At 39.2% G+C, this 17,793-nt stretch overlaps 1 protein-coding gene across 1 annotated transcript; it reads left to right on the top strand.

Moving 5' to 3' along the window:
- The first annotated feature begins 6,438 nt into the window (after positions 1–6,438).
- On the top strand, positions 6,439–17,569 carry LOC109038927 (uncharacterized). The gene is made up of 4 exons (XM_019054199.2): positions 6,439–7,079; positions 11,071–11,234; positions 12,542–12,783; positions 14,683–17,569. Exons 3-4 carry the CDS (start codon positions 12,634–12,636, stop codon positions 14,965–14,967), a joined length of 435 nt encoding a protein of 144 aa, XP_018909744.2. The 5' UTR covers positions 6,439–7,079; positions 11,071–11,234; positions 12,542–12,633; the 3' UTR covers positions 14,968–17,569.
- Positions 17,570–17,793: the final 224 nt, after the last annotated feature.

Genomic DNA, 17,793 nt, shown 5'->3' on the forward strand with positions numbered 1-17,793 from the left:
TTAAAAAAATATCCCTCTGTTGGAACTACAATTTCTGACTCAGTGTAGCAGGATATGTACTATTAGTTTCCCTATGCACATAAGTGTTGTTACCGATGAGCCAGAAAGTGTATAGTTTCTAATTGAAAACAGTCTATTTGGATTCGGCGTCTCTGCACCGAGTGGCAGCTGGATTACATTTTGCAATACGGAACCACTATCTCTGGCTCCCTATAAAAGCACATATCTGTATGGGGAAACCAATGGCATGCATGTTGTTTCTAAAATGGGCCAGAGAAAGGCGGTTACTCATTGCAAAATGTAATCCAACTTGCCGAGTGTATTAATTGCCGTCTATATGCATAGACCAATACAGACTCTAAATACACACCAAAGTTTCTTTTCAGAGGAGGTATATCCAAAAATGACGAGTTTAACTCATTCTTAATCTGAACCATATTTTCCGCAGGTGTTGTACTGAGTTTTCCCTGCGTCTCGGCAAACTTTCAGCATTGGATAATTCAGCCCTGGTAAAAATTGGCGATAGGAGCTGCGTTTAAAATACCATAGTTCTTACAGCCGACTAAAGAAGGCTATTGAAAATCATATAGCTGGCTGTAGAAAGCGGAGCAAATCATATAGCCGGGCTATACGAAGCTGTAAAAAAGTATACAGTCGGGTCGGGCTGTAGTTCCTATCGCCGGGCTTTACACTTTATCGCCATTGGCTATAAAATGCTATAAGAAATTGTGTAGAAATTCGTGTGCTTTGGAAATCATTAAGTTTGATACGGAACTACCTTAATATTTACAAAACACACCTTATATTTTCCTTTAAAACATATTTTTTTTTTCATCAATTAAAATGAGAATAGTCCATACAGAGTGTGCAAACATTTCAAAATCATGAGTTGAAAAACGCTGACTCCGCGAGATTAAATATTAGAGCCTAACACACAGCGGAGCGGCGACGCACTGGCGCCTACAAACCTAACAGGGATACTTCACGCATTGCGCAATGCGTGAAGTATCCCTGTTAGGTTTGTAGGCGCCAATGCGCGTTTCGCACTCTCTGCCCGCCCGCCGCGCCGCAGCGTGCCACGGCGTCTGAAGCAACTATTTCACACCAGAGGTATTGCACAGTATCATAAGACATTGAAGGCGCTCCAACATATTAAGAATGACAGGCATCATTCAAAAGTACGGAGCTTTCCTCGCAAAATAAATCAAGATACTACGGCACAAAAAGAGTATATGGTATTCGTATTTAGTAACGTTTAGTATAAACTTTATCGTCTGGCTGTTGCTTAATCGCCATCGGCTATAAAAGGCTATAAGAAATTGTGTTGCCGGCTACAGAAGCTATTGGAAATCTTACAGCCGGCTTTAGGTCTATGGTATTTTGGAACACAGATTCTACTGCCAATTTTTAGCAGGGAGGGAAGGAGCAGGGCAGAAAACTAAGTTTTCCTCCTTTTTTTTTGAAAAACTATATAAAATTCGGAACTGTGAGAGTGTAAGTGTTGCGGTTTGCCCTTAAGACGTCAACAATACTCTCCACGATAGTGTAAAGGATGGTTATATCATGATTGTTAATTATTGGGCGATGTTTTAATGATCACATAATTTTTAGCGGCCATCATTCGATTTTTTCGGGTACGACCGTACAACTGTATTCCGAAGCATGAGAATAACGTATACAAATTATGTTTTCCTCGGCTATTTTGCCTCTTTTCACAGAGCTTTCAAAATATATTATAAATATATTGTGAAGAACAATTATGTGTAAATTTGCTGAAAAACACGTGATGCTTCGACGACTCACATATTTAATTTCTAATTTTGAAAAAAAAAATGAAATATATCAATGGCTAAAGTAAAAAAATGCGTGTCTCGGATTGAGACGTTGCAAGTCTCCACTCATGTTTTATTTTTTCAAGGAAAATTAATCTACATGCGCTATTGACATTTTTTGAGGGTCGCGTTTTATCATTCTGGACCAATGAAATGAAAATGAAATTAAATAATTTAATGAGCTTTCCACGAGGCCAATAAAACATAAAAGAAGATAATGAAATATGCATTTTTCGCACAAATTCTGCAATTGCTGAAAATTCCTTTATTGTTGGTCCCCATTAAAAAAGTTTTGTCAGAGCGGAGAGACCTGCAAAAATTAAGTACACTTGACGGGATCGAAATAAAAATTGAAATCTAAAGATGAGCGAGCGCAATATTTTTCTGACGCACCAGCTGAAACTTTACATGCTGTGTAATTCTTCTGTGAATCGTCAGAGGACGGCACCAGTCACGGAGAAGCCAACATCGCTTCTCAGGTCCTACGCGAGAGGGCACTGCTGTAAACGCCTGCACGTGCACAATTTTCACTGGGTCAACCCCGAGTTCCAAATCTTATCGCATGCGGACGTCTTGTGAGAGGCGGAGAACGGCCAGGGGGTGGTGAGAGGGAAGGAGGGAGAGGAAGAGAGGTAAATCACATACATTTAACTTTCCGTCATAGAAAACCACAGTTTTTCTTTTCATGGTAATTCAGCGAAGATCGACACAGAGACAATGGGTCAATTCCGCTAGAAGGTAACAAAATAGTGTTTTGATGCTTGATTCTTGTTGATTAGCTAAAAATAATAAGATCTGTTCGGACAGCAACTTTCTACGTTCAATATTAACCGGGATATCGCCCTTTGAAAAGTCGGGTTTTGCCATCATCCACCGCGGTAGTGACACCCTTGGTTTCTTCTACCTTTCTTTCACCAATCGGTGTGACGACAATTTGCACTGGTTACTCGACGCGGAACTCGGATGAAAGCAAGGTGGAAGAAACCAAGGGTGCGTCAGTGCCGCGGTGGATGACGTCAAAAACGTGATTTTTCAAAGGACGATATCTCGGTTAATATTGAACGTGAGAAGTTGCGGTTTGGACAGATCTTACTATTTTTAGCTAATCTACAAGAATCGAGCATCAAAACACAATTCGGTGACCAGCGCAACTGACCCATTCATATTAGAGACCCAGCCCTGCTAAATGCCTTAACTATCAAAGTTACCGTCGGAAGGAAACAATTAAAATCGTGTAGTGATCACTGAGGGTTGGGCCACGTAGTGGCCAGGGGGCGGACCTTCTAGTAAGTTATACAATTTATTTTCATAAATTGTAAGAATTTTTGATACTTCTAAGTTCCGTTCAAAATTTCGCGGATAATTCATCAGGAGTCGGTCAGTGGGGGGGGGGGGATTCGTCGATCAATGTATGGATTGCATTTAAATTTATCGAACGGTTCTGCTCGGCCCGTTGGCATAATTTCCAGTTTTCGACCGACCTATTCACAGATTTGGTAAGAAAACCTGCCAGTTCGCGGACTAGGCGATTTTGCCAACAGGGTGTAACAATATTGTAACATTAGCACTAAAGAAAGGATGACATGTTTTTCAAAATTCAGCATTTTTAAGCGCTCAGCCGATAGGCAGCGCTTTTTGATTTCGACTTGCCTCTGAGTACTAGTATACTAGTGCTAATGCGTTTAAATGGCGCACCAGCTCATCGATGTGTAGGTTTTTTGGGGGGATCCATTTTTAAAATAAATAAAGCTGTGAAAACTGTATTTTATGCTTTTAACGTAATGCGCAGGTAGTTTCGATCGGTTGTCTGTAAGAAATTTCCTTAGCGGTAGAGTAATTCTTACCGAAATTGATCGTTGAACTCAAATGAAGCCTAAAAAAAACGCGCCTGATGAGCTCAACGGTGAGCTCATTTTCGGGAAACAAAATTACGCGTTTACGGTTTCCTTGGTAAACTTTGTTTGCTATCAGCTGATGTTTTATTTCCATTTCCCAGCCAAGTCGACGGAGTTTATACGACCTTTCTGCACTAAACACATTTACTGACACCTGAGCGCTTTTCTAATACGACAGTATTAGAACTTTCCCGCTTGTTTTCTTCTTTTTTTGTGAAACGTTCAAACCTCTGCTAGTTAGTCATGAACTGCAAGGTGGTCATGCAAACTTCGACATAGTTTTTATGTCACAATGTCATGAGCTTGAAAAAATAGATTCCTCTTTGATAAATGCTGCCCAAATGTTTGTTCTGGGTTTATTAACCATTACTTCTAGCTTAGTTTTTAGATAGAGTGCACTTGGATAAAAATGAGAGCTCAAAATTTGGGACAACACTTGGATCAATATGGGAGACCTTTTCCGTGTTTCGTGAACGATCAGTGTCCCGGTATCAGGGTGAATAGCTTCCTAAATTCCGATTCCAATCGAAACGATAGTTCATCGTTGATTACTTCGAATAATTTCGCACCACTGTTAGTGGCAGAGGCACTCATTTCAAAATCTACCACGCCCCAGATGTACCGATTGGTAATGCCGGCGTGTCTCGAATCACAGATACTTAGTTTAAGTATCATATTGGATATTATATTTGTTCCAGATAAGGTTAGAGAAATGATAACGATTTGTTCATTGTAATATTAGTGTTCATTGTATGTATATCTAGTGTTTGAGAAACAATAAAAAAAAAGTTACTATTCATAAAGTTCTGAATTGAAGAAGAACAGAAGTGTAATCTTTTTTTTTTTTTTTAATGCTCAAAAAAAAAAAAAAAAAATCTACCACGAATCCCATCAGAACGTCATCAGGTATCAGTAAATTTTACTATTTGATCCTCCTAGCGAACCACCGGACTGAGTGCAAATTGATATGAATTTTACGTGAAACCCAATTATTGCTTGCAAATTATTGAAATTAACTCCTAATCAAGATATTACTGTTTTCCAGCGCATAAAATATAACTTCGCGCTCATGAAAAATCTTAAATGTTGAATCGCAATTTTAACGGTACCATAAGATAACGTATGACATCTGCGAATGGAGCTTGATATCGGAGCTTTGATGCAGCTGTTGCAAGTTGTTTACACTTTGAAAAACAAAGGGTGGCGAAAAACTGTTCGATTAAGAAGCCTGCCAAATTAACGTGGTGGATTTGACCCTCTTAGACTCTGTTTTTGTCTTGTTGTGGCGAGAAGTTAATAAAACCCGTAGCCATAGTGATAAATAGAAACGAAGATATCTTGGTTGAAGTAAATTTCAGTGCTTTTCGTGGTGCATATCGTGTTTCACGTAAAATTTTGAGGAGGAATTTTCATGAGGAGGCTTAATCTGTACATTGTGTGTGGTACATTATTAATTTTTGATATCGCCGTGGTACTGTAGGGGTAGTATATGGGCGTTAAAAAGAACTTTATGCAATGAAAAGGAAAAAACCAACTTATTTTGAACTCAATCAAAAATGCATGAGGGACTTTAACATTTTTAGACGCTTAGTATTTTAAAGCTCTCTGGGTCAGGCAGGTTTCAAATTGTAAATTAAAAACATGCAAGAAGAAGAAAAAAATACCCCCACTTCAGGTACTAGCAGCCAAACTGCCGTGCTAAGAAAGAACGCCGTATGAACATCCGAGAGTTGCCAAATTTCATTCGATAAAATGTTTATTTTTGAGGGAAATTATGAATATTATTCCTTGAAATTTTCAGACGTCTTAGATCAAATCCCGAACAAAATTATCTGAGAATGGTCATTATTGGTAGACATACATTCAAACATTTTCCTGAAAATGAGTGATTTGCCAAGGGAAATTTGGCAACGTCTGATGGCTCATACGGCGTTTTTCCTTAGCACGGCAGCATACGTGTGCTGTGCGTCCTGGTCCTGGAGATAGTCCTCACTAATAAATAGGATTAGGGCCGGATTTACCTACTTGCCGCCCATGGGCCGCCTGTATTTTGCCGCCCCCTTCTCACTCGTTTTAAAACATAAATAAAAACCATCAAGTGAACGTGCCAGCGGGGGTGAGGTGCATAAGGCACGTTTACTCTTGTTGGACACATTTTTTGAGAAAGCCCTGTCAACACTATTAGCAAAAGTTTATGGAACTTTGCGCGAAAGTTAAGTTCCGTAAACCTATCTCTGTGTAGTCAAAGCCTTCCATTTATCAGAAATGAACGAAAAAATTATGAATGTGGTTTAATGATCTTAACTTCCACCACCGCGCCGCGCACACCACACCGTGTTCGGCGCAATGCGTGAAGTATTCCTACAGTGTTGTAGGCGCTGTGCGTTTCACGCCGACCGCTGCTGAACGCAGTGTGCTTGACGCAATGCGTGAAGTATTCACGCAGGCTTGTAGGCGCTATGCATTTCACGCTGACCGCAGTGACCGCGCTGTGTTTGATGTAATGCGTGAAGTACTCGTGCAGTCTTGTAAGAATGTAGGCGCTAATATGTGTTACATGCCGACCGCCGCGCCGAGGGCTTCTCCTTTTCATCTCAAGTGCTCGTCATCATTTCTCTCTCAGTCCCAGTCTCGTGTTCCTGGCCGAATTGCGTGTTTAGTCTCTCTCTGTTAACTCGATTAATTAAAGGTGCTGTCTCTCGTATCACCGAAAGACGACAAAATTAGAAATTACTATACTCTCAGGAAATGAGAGATCTTATTTGTAATTTTTTCCTAAATCCGATTTTTTCTTATACCTACATTTAAAAAAATTGCAAAATTTGCCGCCTCCTAGATTTGCCGCCATGGGCCGCGGCCCATGTGGCCACCCCCTTAATCCGGCCCTGAATAGGATTCCTCTTTTACAATAAAAATCAGAATTGTCTGTCGACATTTTTTTCAAAAAAGGCGACGTTTTCGTAATTTCAATCAGTGATAAACGAACTTTTCTCCCCTCCTACAGAGTGACGTAACTTAAAATTGGTCCCATTAACAGAAAAGTTTGGCTCTTTCCTGCTGCATTCCGTCGGTTAGTCTTACATAGTCATTTTATTCTTATAGCCTGCAGGTTAGCGACTGTGCAAAGTCAATTTTTTTTCTCTTCTCGATTACGCTCTACCTGCAAATTATGTCTTTGCGTTTTATCATTCAAGCCGACTTGAATTTCGTGGGACGAAGTTCGTGCAATGTGACAGCTGCAATGCAAGTGTCTCCAGAGTTGTGACGCAAGCAGATAAGCGCGTGAAAAATATAAAAGCTTGTGTCTCTTCAATTACCTCGAGTTCTATTCCTGCCGCAGCCAGTGAAACAGGTAAAAATCAGATGCATTTAATTTTAAGTCCGGTAATAATATATAATAATCTATAATAATTTTTGAAGATCCAAGAAGAACTTGTGTTCTTCTTACTTACGATAATATTCAAATGTGTGACCGCCTACGGGAAGACTGACTTAAGATTCAAAGTCCAACTATTGATACCTGCATTACCAGCCTACAGAGGAGTATTTTACAAACATTTTTGCACAGAAAACGCCCGAAAATGGCAAATCAAACCAGGAAGATATGGTTTGAATTTCAGGCCTTTAAAAATTTAATTTCAAGAAGAAACAAGTTGGATTTTGCAATCGCTAGCGATAGCGATATTCGTCATGGGAACGTTAGCTTCTGGGATATGAAAATGTTAAGGTACAGTTAGTTTGTAGTATCTTCTGAATTGAAGGGGCTATGTAATTTTGTGTTGACATCTCTTTTTTAACATTTTTAATTATTTTCTTTGCATACAAGAAAGCTGTTATGTACCAATTATTTATTTTCGTTGGATTATATATGGTTTTCGGAAGTTAACGCATTTAAGTTTCAGGGTCGCTTTTTCGGCGTAAAGTATACGTAAGGTGTCCCAAAAGCACCGGGACTTGTTCTGTAACTTCGAAAGTAAGATAGATACAGACATGATCTTGATTTCATTTTAAAGATCAACTCAATACCCATCGATTAAAACCAAGATCAGCTCAATCGGATAAAAATTGACCGAGTTATGGCAATTTGAAATCAGCGAGGAAAGTTTACGCCTACGGTTTTTAAGGAAGATTCTTCATCGCCGTAAATCGAAAAGTCGGCCGATAAAGTGATGCTTATTGTGTTTTTTTTATTTTCGAGGTGTCATTTATCAATATTTTGTACCATCAAACACAACAGTTTACAGTGCGTATTATTGCAAAGTACTAAAGGAGTTGAGAATGCAGCATTTCCCGGAACGGTCGGACGTGAGAGCTTCGTGGATACTCCATCAAGACACAAAGCGCGGCCTCATCACATCGAGCTAACACGTGAATTTTTATGAGTAAAATGGAGTTGAAAAACAATCCCTCATCCCTCTTTATAGCCCTGACTGGTCCATGTGATTTTTGATGTTTCCTACGCTTAAAAAGGACTTCGCGACGAAGATTCGATGCGAAGACAAAATCCAGAATCATTTCCAAAAAACTTTCTCAACTCATCCCAAGATGAATTCATGAAAACAATGTTGGATAAGTGGCAAGAGCCGCATGAAAAATGCATCCGGTTTGATGGACTGTACTTAAAAGCAAAAGGAAGTTATGGAAGATTCGAGGAAAGTGGATACGAATATTACTTTTTGATCCGGGTGACGAAAAATCTTCCTAAAAACCGTAGAGGGGTAAAACTTTCCTCACTAATTTTCAAATTGTCATAATAAACTTGTCAATTTTTATAGATTGTGCTGATCTTGGTTTAATCGATAGGTATTGTTGATCCTTAAAATGAACCCAAAATCAATGTCGTATCTATCTTACTTTTGAAGTTTACAGAACCAGTCCCGGTACTTTGGGACGTCACCCTATCTTATGATATTTTTTACTCTACAAATAATGCCCGAATACGCATCATAAGGGACCTATGCTTCCTAAATTGCCAAGTATTAACTATTGTTTTAGATAATTGGTCCTATAACATTCAATACAAACCATAAAAAGTCACTGTCGTCGAAGATTTCGAACTCCCCGCTCCGCAACAAAAAGGGACGATATCGTAGCGCCGATATGGCGTCTCCAACACCGAGCTATCCGACGCTCATTAACGGCTAGAAAAAGATTAACAGTTTAAGTGATCTCGACGCTGATGGGCTTCACAAAAGACGACCTTGACAAATCCGCCACTGCTGTTAAGAGACAGCGAATTAACGCATTTCACTGTGAGACATTGTTTTGCCTTATGCTCTTCATGTTCACAAGTTCATCTCACTTGCCATTGCTCATCGCGCAGTAAACTGGAGGCAATATTTCTGTATTCCATGGATTAATCCATCAACCGAGTTCTGATTTGGCTCATATATCCTACGGTCCTCCAGAACAATTTCCGCCTTGTTCGATGGGTATTATTTCTTTATATCTATGTTAAAATTGAGGTGGATAATGGCGGCGTCATCAAGAGCAACGAGTAGGCGATCTTTTGCACCAACGAACAGAAAACTGATGGCGAAAAATAAACCAATCGGAACCTCCCAAAAAAAAAAGAATTTGCCCAAAATCGGAACCTTCGTGTTCTCGCAGATTTACCCAGTCAGACAACGACATCTCAAGGTGAAAAAAACTCGCTGAAAGCGAATTTTAGAAATCAACACAACTTGACGTAAGACATGATTGGCTAAAAAATACAACGGTTTTTGAGACTCGAAAATAACCAAAAATCGAAGACTGGGGCGAAACGCTCAAGTCGCAGAGGCCATAGGAATCCCATAGCGATAGCAACGGAACGATTGTTAATATCATGGACTCCGTTCCCATACAAAAATATGTATAATTTAAGACAGCCTTTCGAATCGCTCTGTAAAGAGTTGGAGTAACACTGTAACAAACAAGAGCTCTCAAACAGAAATGTTTAAATTGGTGGAAATAGTAAATTTGCCTTACTGAAAATGGGGTGGATGCAATCTCTTTCGCCCAATTCCTCAGGTTACAATAATAAAAAAAAACCTCAAATGTTTATTGGTGGTGATTTCCTCCTACAAGAATGATTAAATATCGAATTCAAGCGAAATGGGTTCGCCGTTTCAATAAGGCTCCTATGAACTTCTCAGCAGGCAGTGGAGAGATCTTACACAGACGGAGAGTTTTACGATAAACTGTTCGTCATGTAGTGGGTCATACACGAGAAATTTTTGAAACCATTTGAACGCTCTTCTACTTAGTGAATCACGGACTAAGAGAGTTTGCCAAAAAAATTCCCTTACGGTGGCCAATGGTAAGATCGTATATTTTAGGTTAAAAACCTCGTTCTACAATGGGTGACGGACAGAAACTCACAGAGAAAAATTTTCATGCCAAAGTTGATCAACCGCAAACAACAATTTCCGCCACTTGGATGCTAAACCTGATGGTTAGGAGCGCGAATTGGTGAACCCCGAGAATTTTGGTCATATCAGTGGCGTGACGTGCTTTGCGATATATCGATTAAAGGATCGATAAACAGGGTGTTGGCAACGAGCACCAAAATTAATAATCGATTCTTTACCAAAGTTTAAAATGAAGAAATATCGATAATCGACCATTCATACCTCGCCACTTGGTCACATGATAATACAGATAAATAATACATATGCATGATCAGAATATTTCCATGATTTTCCGCTACCATGCAGAAACATACTTCACCAAAAAATCTAACAAAAATATCCTTGTACCCTCAAAAATAAATCCAAGTGGTTGCTGAGTTAATAGAAAGCGCAATGAAACTATACCATTTTCAGGACTGCTTCATTTGTCCGTTCCTTCCGGCTGAATATTTAAATGACTGGTTTCCCTCATCTTGTGACATGATTCAGAAACTCTATCTACGATATTTTTCCATAGATGATTCTTAGAAATGCCCACAAAGCCGACACACGCCCACGCTCATATACCTGATGCCTCAACACACAGTAACGGTCTGATTATACTTATAATCAGTTTTTTTCGGGTCCATTACGGTTACAAAAATTATACTGCCCAGGAGTACTTCCAAAGCAAACTGCACCTAATAAAATTAGTCCAAAATCAGGGTTGGTCCGTAATTTATTCATTCGTTAATCTGAAATGAGTGTGACTTTTTCTCTCTCACTTTTTTATAAATATTTTCTGCATTACATTTATGATTAAATTCAATCCTACGATCATATCGTATGCTTGTAATATTCATATTCCGGTATCTTCTTTTTGGACACCACTGCGTAGTAGTTGTCTTGGTCACATTGGAACATTTATTATTTGTAATATGTTAGATAACCAGACGTTTTTTCTGATTTCAGTCAGTTGACGGCTTTCATTCAAAATTGTATACTGATCATAAGCGAAAGGCAGCAAACTTTGACTCTTCGAGATGTCCGGATTGAGTGCGCCCGAACTCTCGACAGTTATTTTAATAAAAAGAAGGGAAGGTGATAAGGATATATCGGCAGTCACAGTAACAACGGTACGTGGAAGATTAATCATAAACGCTTGATTGATATTAATGGAAAATTAATGACCAGATTGGAATGTATTCGTTTGTTGGCATTATAATTGATACTTACGAGTTATTAGCCATAATATTGGTTCGTGACAAATAACCAACGGTTTCCTACAAAGAGAGAAACTTTTTGGAGTAAACTTTGAACTTCCTGAGCTATGGCCTCACACAGACTTTCAGATTTAAATACCAAAGGATTCGATTTGCTCCACTGAATATTTTATTTGTTTACCATTTAACCAAAATTTGGAGATTAATGTAGCCAAAAAGGCTTCGGCGTTTACTCCTGCTCCTTTCGGTAATGAATATTAAAGATAACTGTGAGGGTCGTAACTTACGAAGTTTGAAGAATTTTTCAAGGGATTTCTTTCCGTGTGTGATGAAGATTCTTTAAATTACAGGTACAGTAAACAAATTAAATTCATGATTTTCTACTTGACACGATTCGATGGACGCCATATTTTGTGTCAAAACGACACGCGATATATCGCATCGATTGGTTCCATTTTTTCAGCTACTCGTATCGTTTTTCTGGAATTTGGAGATCGCATTTCTGTTGTTAGGAGACTAAAGAATTCACTTCCCAATTTTGACAAACAAATTTACCGCAATATAGGCGTAGCTTTTTCAGAGGGAAAATATAGCATTTGAGTGCAGTCTCGAGATCAGTATCGAAAGCGATATTTTTCCTCTAAAAAAACCACGCCATCGGTTGGATTTGTTTGTCAAAATTGATAAGTGAATTCTTTAGTCTCCTGACAACAGAATTGCCATATCTCAAAATTCGGAAAAAATGACAAGTAACTGAGAAAACGGAACTAATCGATCGATGCGATATGTCGCACGTCGTTCTGACACAAAATATAGCGTCCATCGAATCACCTAAATAATTCTTGTCCCAAATGCAATTTGCGTTTGTCGCGGGTCATTCAAAAATCAAATCTGTTTGCTCCTGTTGAGGACATGCTCTGTCAAAAAGAATGAACACTGGTAAAAAAAACCCTCTTGGTTCAAGAGTGCAGTTTCTTGTCGCCGGATTTATGAGTCTGGACTCTTGTTTCAATGCAAAATCCGCTTGAAACAAGAGTTCAAGACTCTTAAATCCGGCGACAAGAAACTGCACTCTTAAGTCAATGCAATGCGGCATTGGTCCAAGAGGTTTTTTTTACCAGTGAAGGGTGGAACGTTTTAATATAAAAGTTGTCTCCATTAAACAGTAACAACAGTTTTTACTTGTGCGGCTTTTTCACTAACTTTTCATCAAATTTCAGTTTTTTTGCAACTACTCGTCCTGCTCATAACGCTAAAAGTAGTGAGTGGGAGAGGGTCGCATCATTCGGGTGCGGAGTGGCATCCACTTAATATGCTAGAGCTTAGCGAAGGGAACATCTTGGAGACGCAAGATCACCGCCTATTAATAGCAATCAATAATACTCACTATGTATCGGCCACAAAGTGTGGCAAAAATCACGTTGACATATCCATTTCGAACAAAAGCGATTCACACACAGAGGTAAGGTTCGTCAAATTGTTGGGCTTGTTGCAAACTTCAGCCAGAGCAAAATGAAGAGTAGGCTCTTAGAGCAAATGTCTCAAAAATTACGATGAATGCATCGAGAGAGTCTGAATTACACACACTGTTAAAAATCCCGGCGCGAAATGCACGCTTAGTTGCTATTTTGACCACCTGTTATACTCTGAGTGCATGGATCCGGCGCGAAATAAGTTCGGCGGGAATTTCGCGCTCTAGCCGGAGTGAAAATCTGACAGGCAAATGTAAAACGGAACTGTCGCAGCACGGATTTGAACGCGAGTTGCGGCTCTGAGAGATGAGCGCGTTACCACTTAGCCACTCGACGCTGAAATTAGATGGCACTGAATTCACGCTACTTGAGGGAGCTAAACTAATTCGTCCGTTGTTGGTGATATTCACGCTCTGACCTATTCACTCGTAATGCAGCGCGAATTCCGCGCTGGATTTTTTTTTTTCACTCCGGCTATTCACTCAGAGTAAATCATTGATTTTTAACAGTGCACCTAATACCACAGTGTGCGTAATAAAAATACTTTTTATGAGCTTCCTGCTTCAAAACAATTTTACGGCACAGTTTTGAGCGACTCCTGTTACAAAATACTTACCTGTGCCGTATTAACGGAACAGAAAGGAAAAGCTTGAAAAACGCATCTTTTTTACGCAGATTGTGAAGTTATAAATGTATAACAGACTATTTCGATACACTTTTCTTGATTTTTGAGCCATTTTCAATATGAAATCACATTTCCTTTAAAACTTTTGTCAACGTGTCCGTTTGTTTCCAGTGGCTCAGAGCCCTGTCTGCTCTTCCAATAGGCGGTTCTTACGCCCAGAAGCCGGTGACCATATCCACTATCCTCTTGAAGGCAGGGGCTACCTGCTGGAGTCCGCAGGATTGCTAAACCTGTGAGACAAAAGTTCTCCATACAAAAATACTCTCTGAAAATCGTATACAAAAATTTCCAGTAAAGGCTTATTCTCTGAAAAAAGCAAAGGAAGACAAATGGAAACACCGCAATAGAATTACATAAGTTACCATTTAATGAGCTTAACAGTCGAAATGATGGAACTTAATGTGCAATGAGGAACTATTTCGGGCTTATTTAAGAAACAACCTAAGGCCCATTGGCTCTTCTATGTAGATATGTGTTTTTTGAATGAGTTAAAAGTAGTAGACGCTTCTAAAATGTAGTAAAATGTAATTCATTTTCCTTTCTCATATGTACATCTCAGAATCTGAAGTGAAGTCGTTGTGAGTGGGTAGGAGGAAGAGGGTGGATCTGAAATCTTAAACGAGCCCGTTTACAATTGATTCCGCCCCATAAAAAACAATGTGCAAACATATTTGATTCAAAAATTTGAATTTGGTCACGCACTTAAACGAACGTGGCATTGCCGCAAACTTTCAGATGTTTACGTGACCTCTAAAAATTCCATTTTTCACACAGGATTTATCTTGTACTTCGCAATAACAGCGTAGCGACGGCTCGATTTTATTTTTAATTTATTTTCCGGTTGGAAATGAAATTGTAACTATTTTGAAACGTTCTGGGTTTTGTTTATCCTTTGTTCTTTTTTTGCAGCCTTTTCCCCAAATTAAGTTGTTCTTTTGTTATGCGTATTTTGGCTGATTAAGTTGTTTTTCATTCATGCCGACCTCGAGCTGTCTCCAGGTTTTGGGTCCACCTCCGAATATACTATACCCTAAGATTCATGATATATTTTGTCGTTAAGAGTTGATCATTAAAATTGTATTGCTTTCCTCTCGGCTGATCTTTCTCGGCCGATTACATTGCAAGAGAGAGTACCTTCGAACAAGGTAATCCGGCAAAGAAAGGATGGAAAACTAACCCGCTGAATTGTTGGCACTTGTTCTAGGTAAAACTAATTGGAGTCAAATCAGACTCCAAATGGAGCTCAGCCAAGCGAGTAGCTCTGGCGAAGAGAATGTCAGGAAGGTTGTACCCTTACGCAAAAGTATCTTTGTGTCGTGTTGAAGATTATATGAAGTACATTGTGCACGGAACAACCACGAATTCCTCGACCTGCCCGCTCAAAAGGAACTTAAGGGATGTGAAAATCAACGCTATCGAATCCCCAGATTTTTACTTGGAGGACGGTAATGGTAAAAAAGTGGTCGTGGATAAACTACCTAAAAACTAACCATGTGGGAAACTACATGAAGGAAATTCAAAGCTCACGGAGGGTAGTCTTTCATTACCTGTTTCATTGTTCTGAAATTTGACCAGTCAGGTTCTAATTAATAATTGAAAGCTGGACGTCTCCTTCAACCCGTTTGTTTAGCAATCTGCCTCCCGCTCCTCCCCAACACATACTCACAGTTAAAAGTGTTGACATTCCGATGTGTACGCACATTCAAGCCATTCCGATCTTATTCATAACAATGAATCCCGATGAATTCGTGCGGCGGGAAGCTTGACCCTCAATTGGACGTATTTCTGTCAAACGGAACTAAGCGCCAATTTTTTTTAGGAATTTAGAATGCCGGATAGCGCGTTCTGTCCAACGGAACTTAGCGCCATGGAAAAGCATTGCGGGTATAGGACGGAACGAGCCCAACGCCCGTTTCCGTCGCCAGTCCAAGCCCCCCTCTAACTTCCTCTCCCTATGGCGCTTAGTTCCGTTTGACAGAAATACGTCCAATTAACAAAGTTTGGTTCTCGGAAAGAAAATAAATGAAACGAAATGCATGTTTATCGATCGCGGTCATTCGAATGCAGTTCGCAACAATCCATTGTTTTGGGGGAAAATAAGAAGTAACTGTTTTTTTTATTGTTTTTTTTTTTCTTTCAAAGTAAGTTCTATTTAAAACAACCGACATTCTGCACAGTTGAATATAAATAAGGGTCTTATAATAATATAAACAAACTGTCTCTCTGTCTACATCAGACATTGAGAATGGGTCACAGCCAGAGTGTATTGTTGCAGATTTTAAGCTAGAAATGCATTCTGGTTTTACATGCCTGAAAATTTCACACGCAGGAGCAGGGTGGTTCGCTTTAAGTAGCATTAAATCGTGCAAATTAAATCGTAAAAGTAGCCAGTGAACGTAATGTTTCAGTTATACATCGTCTGTTTCCGGACATTGTTCTGCAAGAAATCCTCACGCAATGGAGAGTACCTAAATGATGATGCATTTCGTTTCAAGTATTTTCCCTCCGAGAACCAAACTTTGTTAATAAAGGGTCAAGCTTTCCGCCGCACGAATCCATCGGGATTCATTGTTGTGTAATAAGATCGGAATGGTTTGAATATGCCTGCACATCGGGATGTCAACACTTTTAACGGTGCGGTGGCGATTGCGGACGTAGCGTTTGCGGATTCTCATGTTTTGATGGTGGCGATTGCGGACGGAGAGGTAGGCACTTGCATATGCTGTCCCCCACCCCTGCACTGTATATTAAAGAAAAAAATTACCGGAGAGACTCTGGATTCCATTCCGTGGATGTAAAATGAAAAAAATATTAGTACTAAACATTAATATTATATTAGTATTAAAACATATATAGTATGTAGATTTTATTTTTACACTAAATTTTTTCTTGATTTTTTGAGTTTCTTGATCGGAAAGATGTTATCGTAGCAGGTTAATTTCCATGTGTCTTTGACTTTCGGTAATTGCAGAGTGAAATCTACATCCCGTTTTTAATCGCAGAAATAGACTGAACCTGACTATTTTTCAGTTTCTTGATTTCTGGAATGCCTTTTTTTTAAATTTAGTGTAAAAATAATATCTACATACTATATATGTTTTAATACTAATATAATATTAATGTTTAGTACTAATATTTTTTTCATTTTACATCCACGGAATGGAATCCAGAGTCTCTCCGGTAATTTTTTTCTTTAATATACAGTGCAGGGGTGGGGGACAGCATATGCAAGTGCCTACCTCTCCGTCCGCAATCGCCACCATCAAAACATGAGAATCCGCAAACGCTACGTCCGCAATCGCCACCGCACCGTTAAAAGTGTTGACATCCCGATGTGCAGGCATATTCAAACCATTCCGATCTTATTACACAACAATGAATCCCGATGGATTCGTGCGGCGGAAAGCTTGACCCTTTATTAACAAAGTTTGGTTCTCGGAGGGAAAATACTTGAAACGAAATGCATCATCATTTAGGTACTCTCCATTGCGTGAGGATTTCTTGCAGAACAATATCCGGAAAGAGACGATGTATAACTGAAACATTACGTTCACTGGCTACTTTTACGATTTAATTTGCACGATTTAATGCTACTTAAAGCGAACCACCCTGCTCCTGCGTGTGAAATTTTCAGGCATGTAAAACCAGAATGCATTTCTAGCTTAAAATCTGCAACAATACACTCTGGCTGTGACCCATTCTCAATGTATGATGTAGACAGAGAGACAGTTTGTTCAAATCAAAAGAGACCCTTATTTTTATTCAACTGTGCAGAATGTAGGTTGTTTTAAATTTAAGAACAATGAAACAGGCAATTAAATAAGGAAAATTATTACCCGATCAGCTGTCATTATTAGTGCATGCCTCGATTACTTCATCTCAGGTCCCTATGCAGCAGTTGGTGATGCCACTCGGCAAACTCCCTTTGAATTCAAAAGCTCATAAAATATTTTCTGAAAAATGCACAAAAAAACCAGAATGTGAAATGATGAGTCCTTGGTAATTTTTGATATTCAGGTTATAGTTTAAAGTGGCAGGTAACTATTGTAAAAACTCTACAGAAATTAAAAGATTTAACTCTTTTCAAAAGATATTCCTTTCATACTCCTTACTCTTATCAAGATTACCTCCTTCGGTTGCTTGTAAAAAAGATTCTAGTTGTCCTTCAACTTCGAATGGACAGTGCCCGATCGACTGCCGACCGCTGCTACAACTATCCAAGTTTGAGCCGCGCAAAGGAAGCTAATTCAAGCACGGCACTTTTGTTTTCGATCTTACATTAAAAGGGTAATTGTCGATGACAATAGCACCTTAG

Source organism: Bemisia tabaci, chromosome 1 (genome assembly GCF_918797505.1).
Source record: "Bemisia tabaci chromosome 1, PGI_BMITA_v3".
NCBI lineage: Eukaryota > Metazoa > Arthropoda > Insecta > Hemiptera > Aleyrodidae > Bemisia > Bemisia tabaci.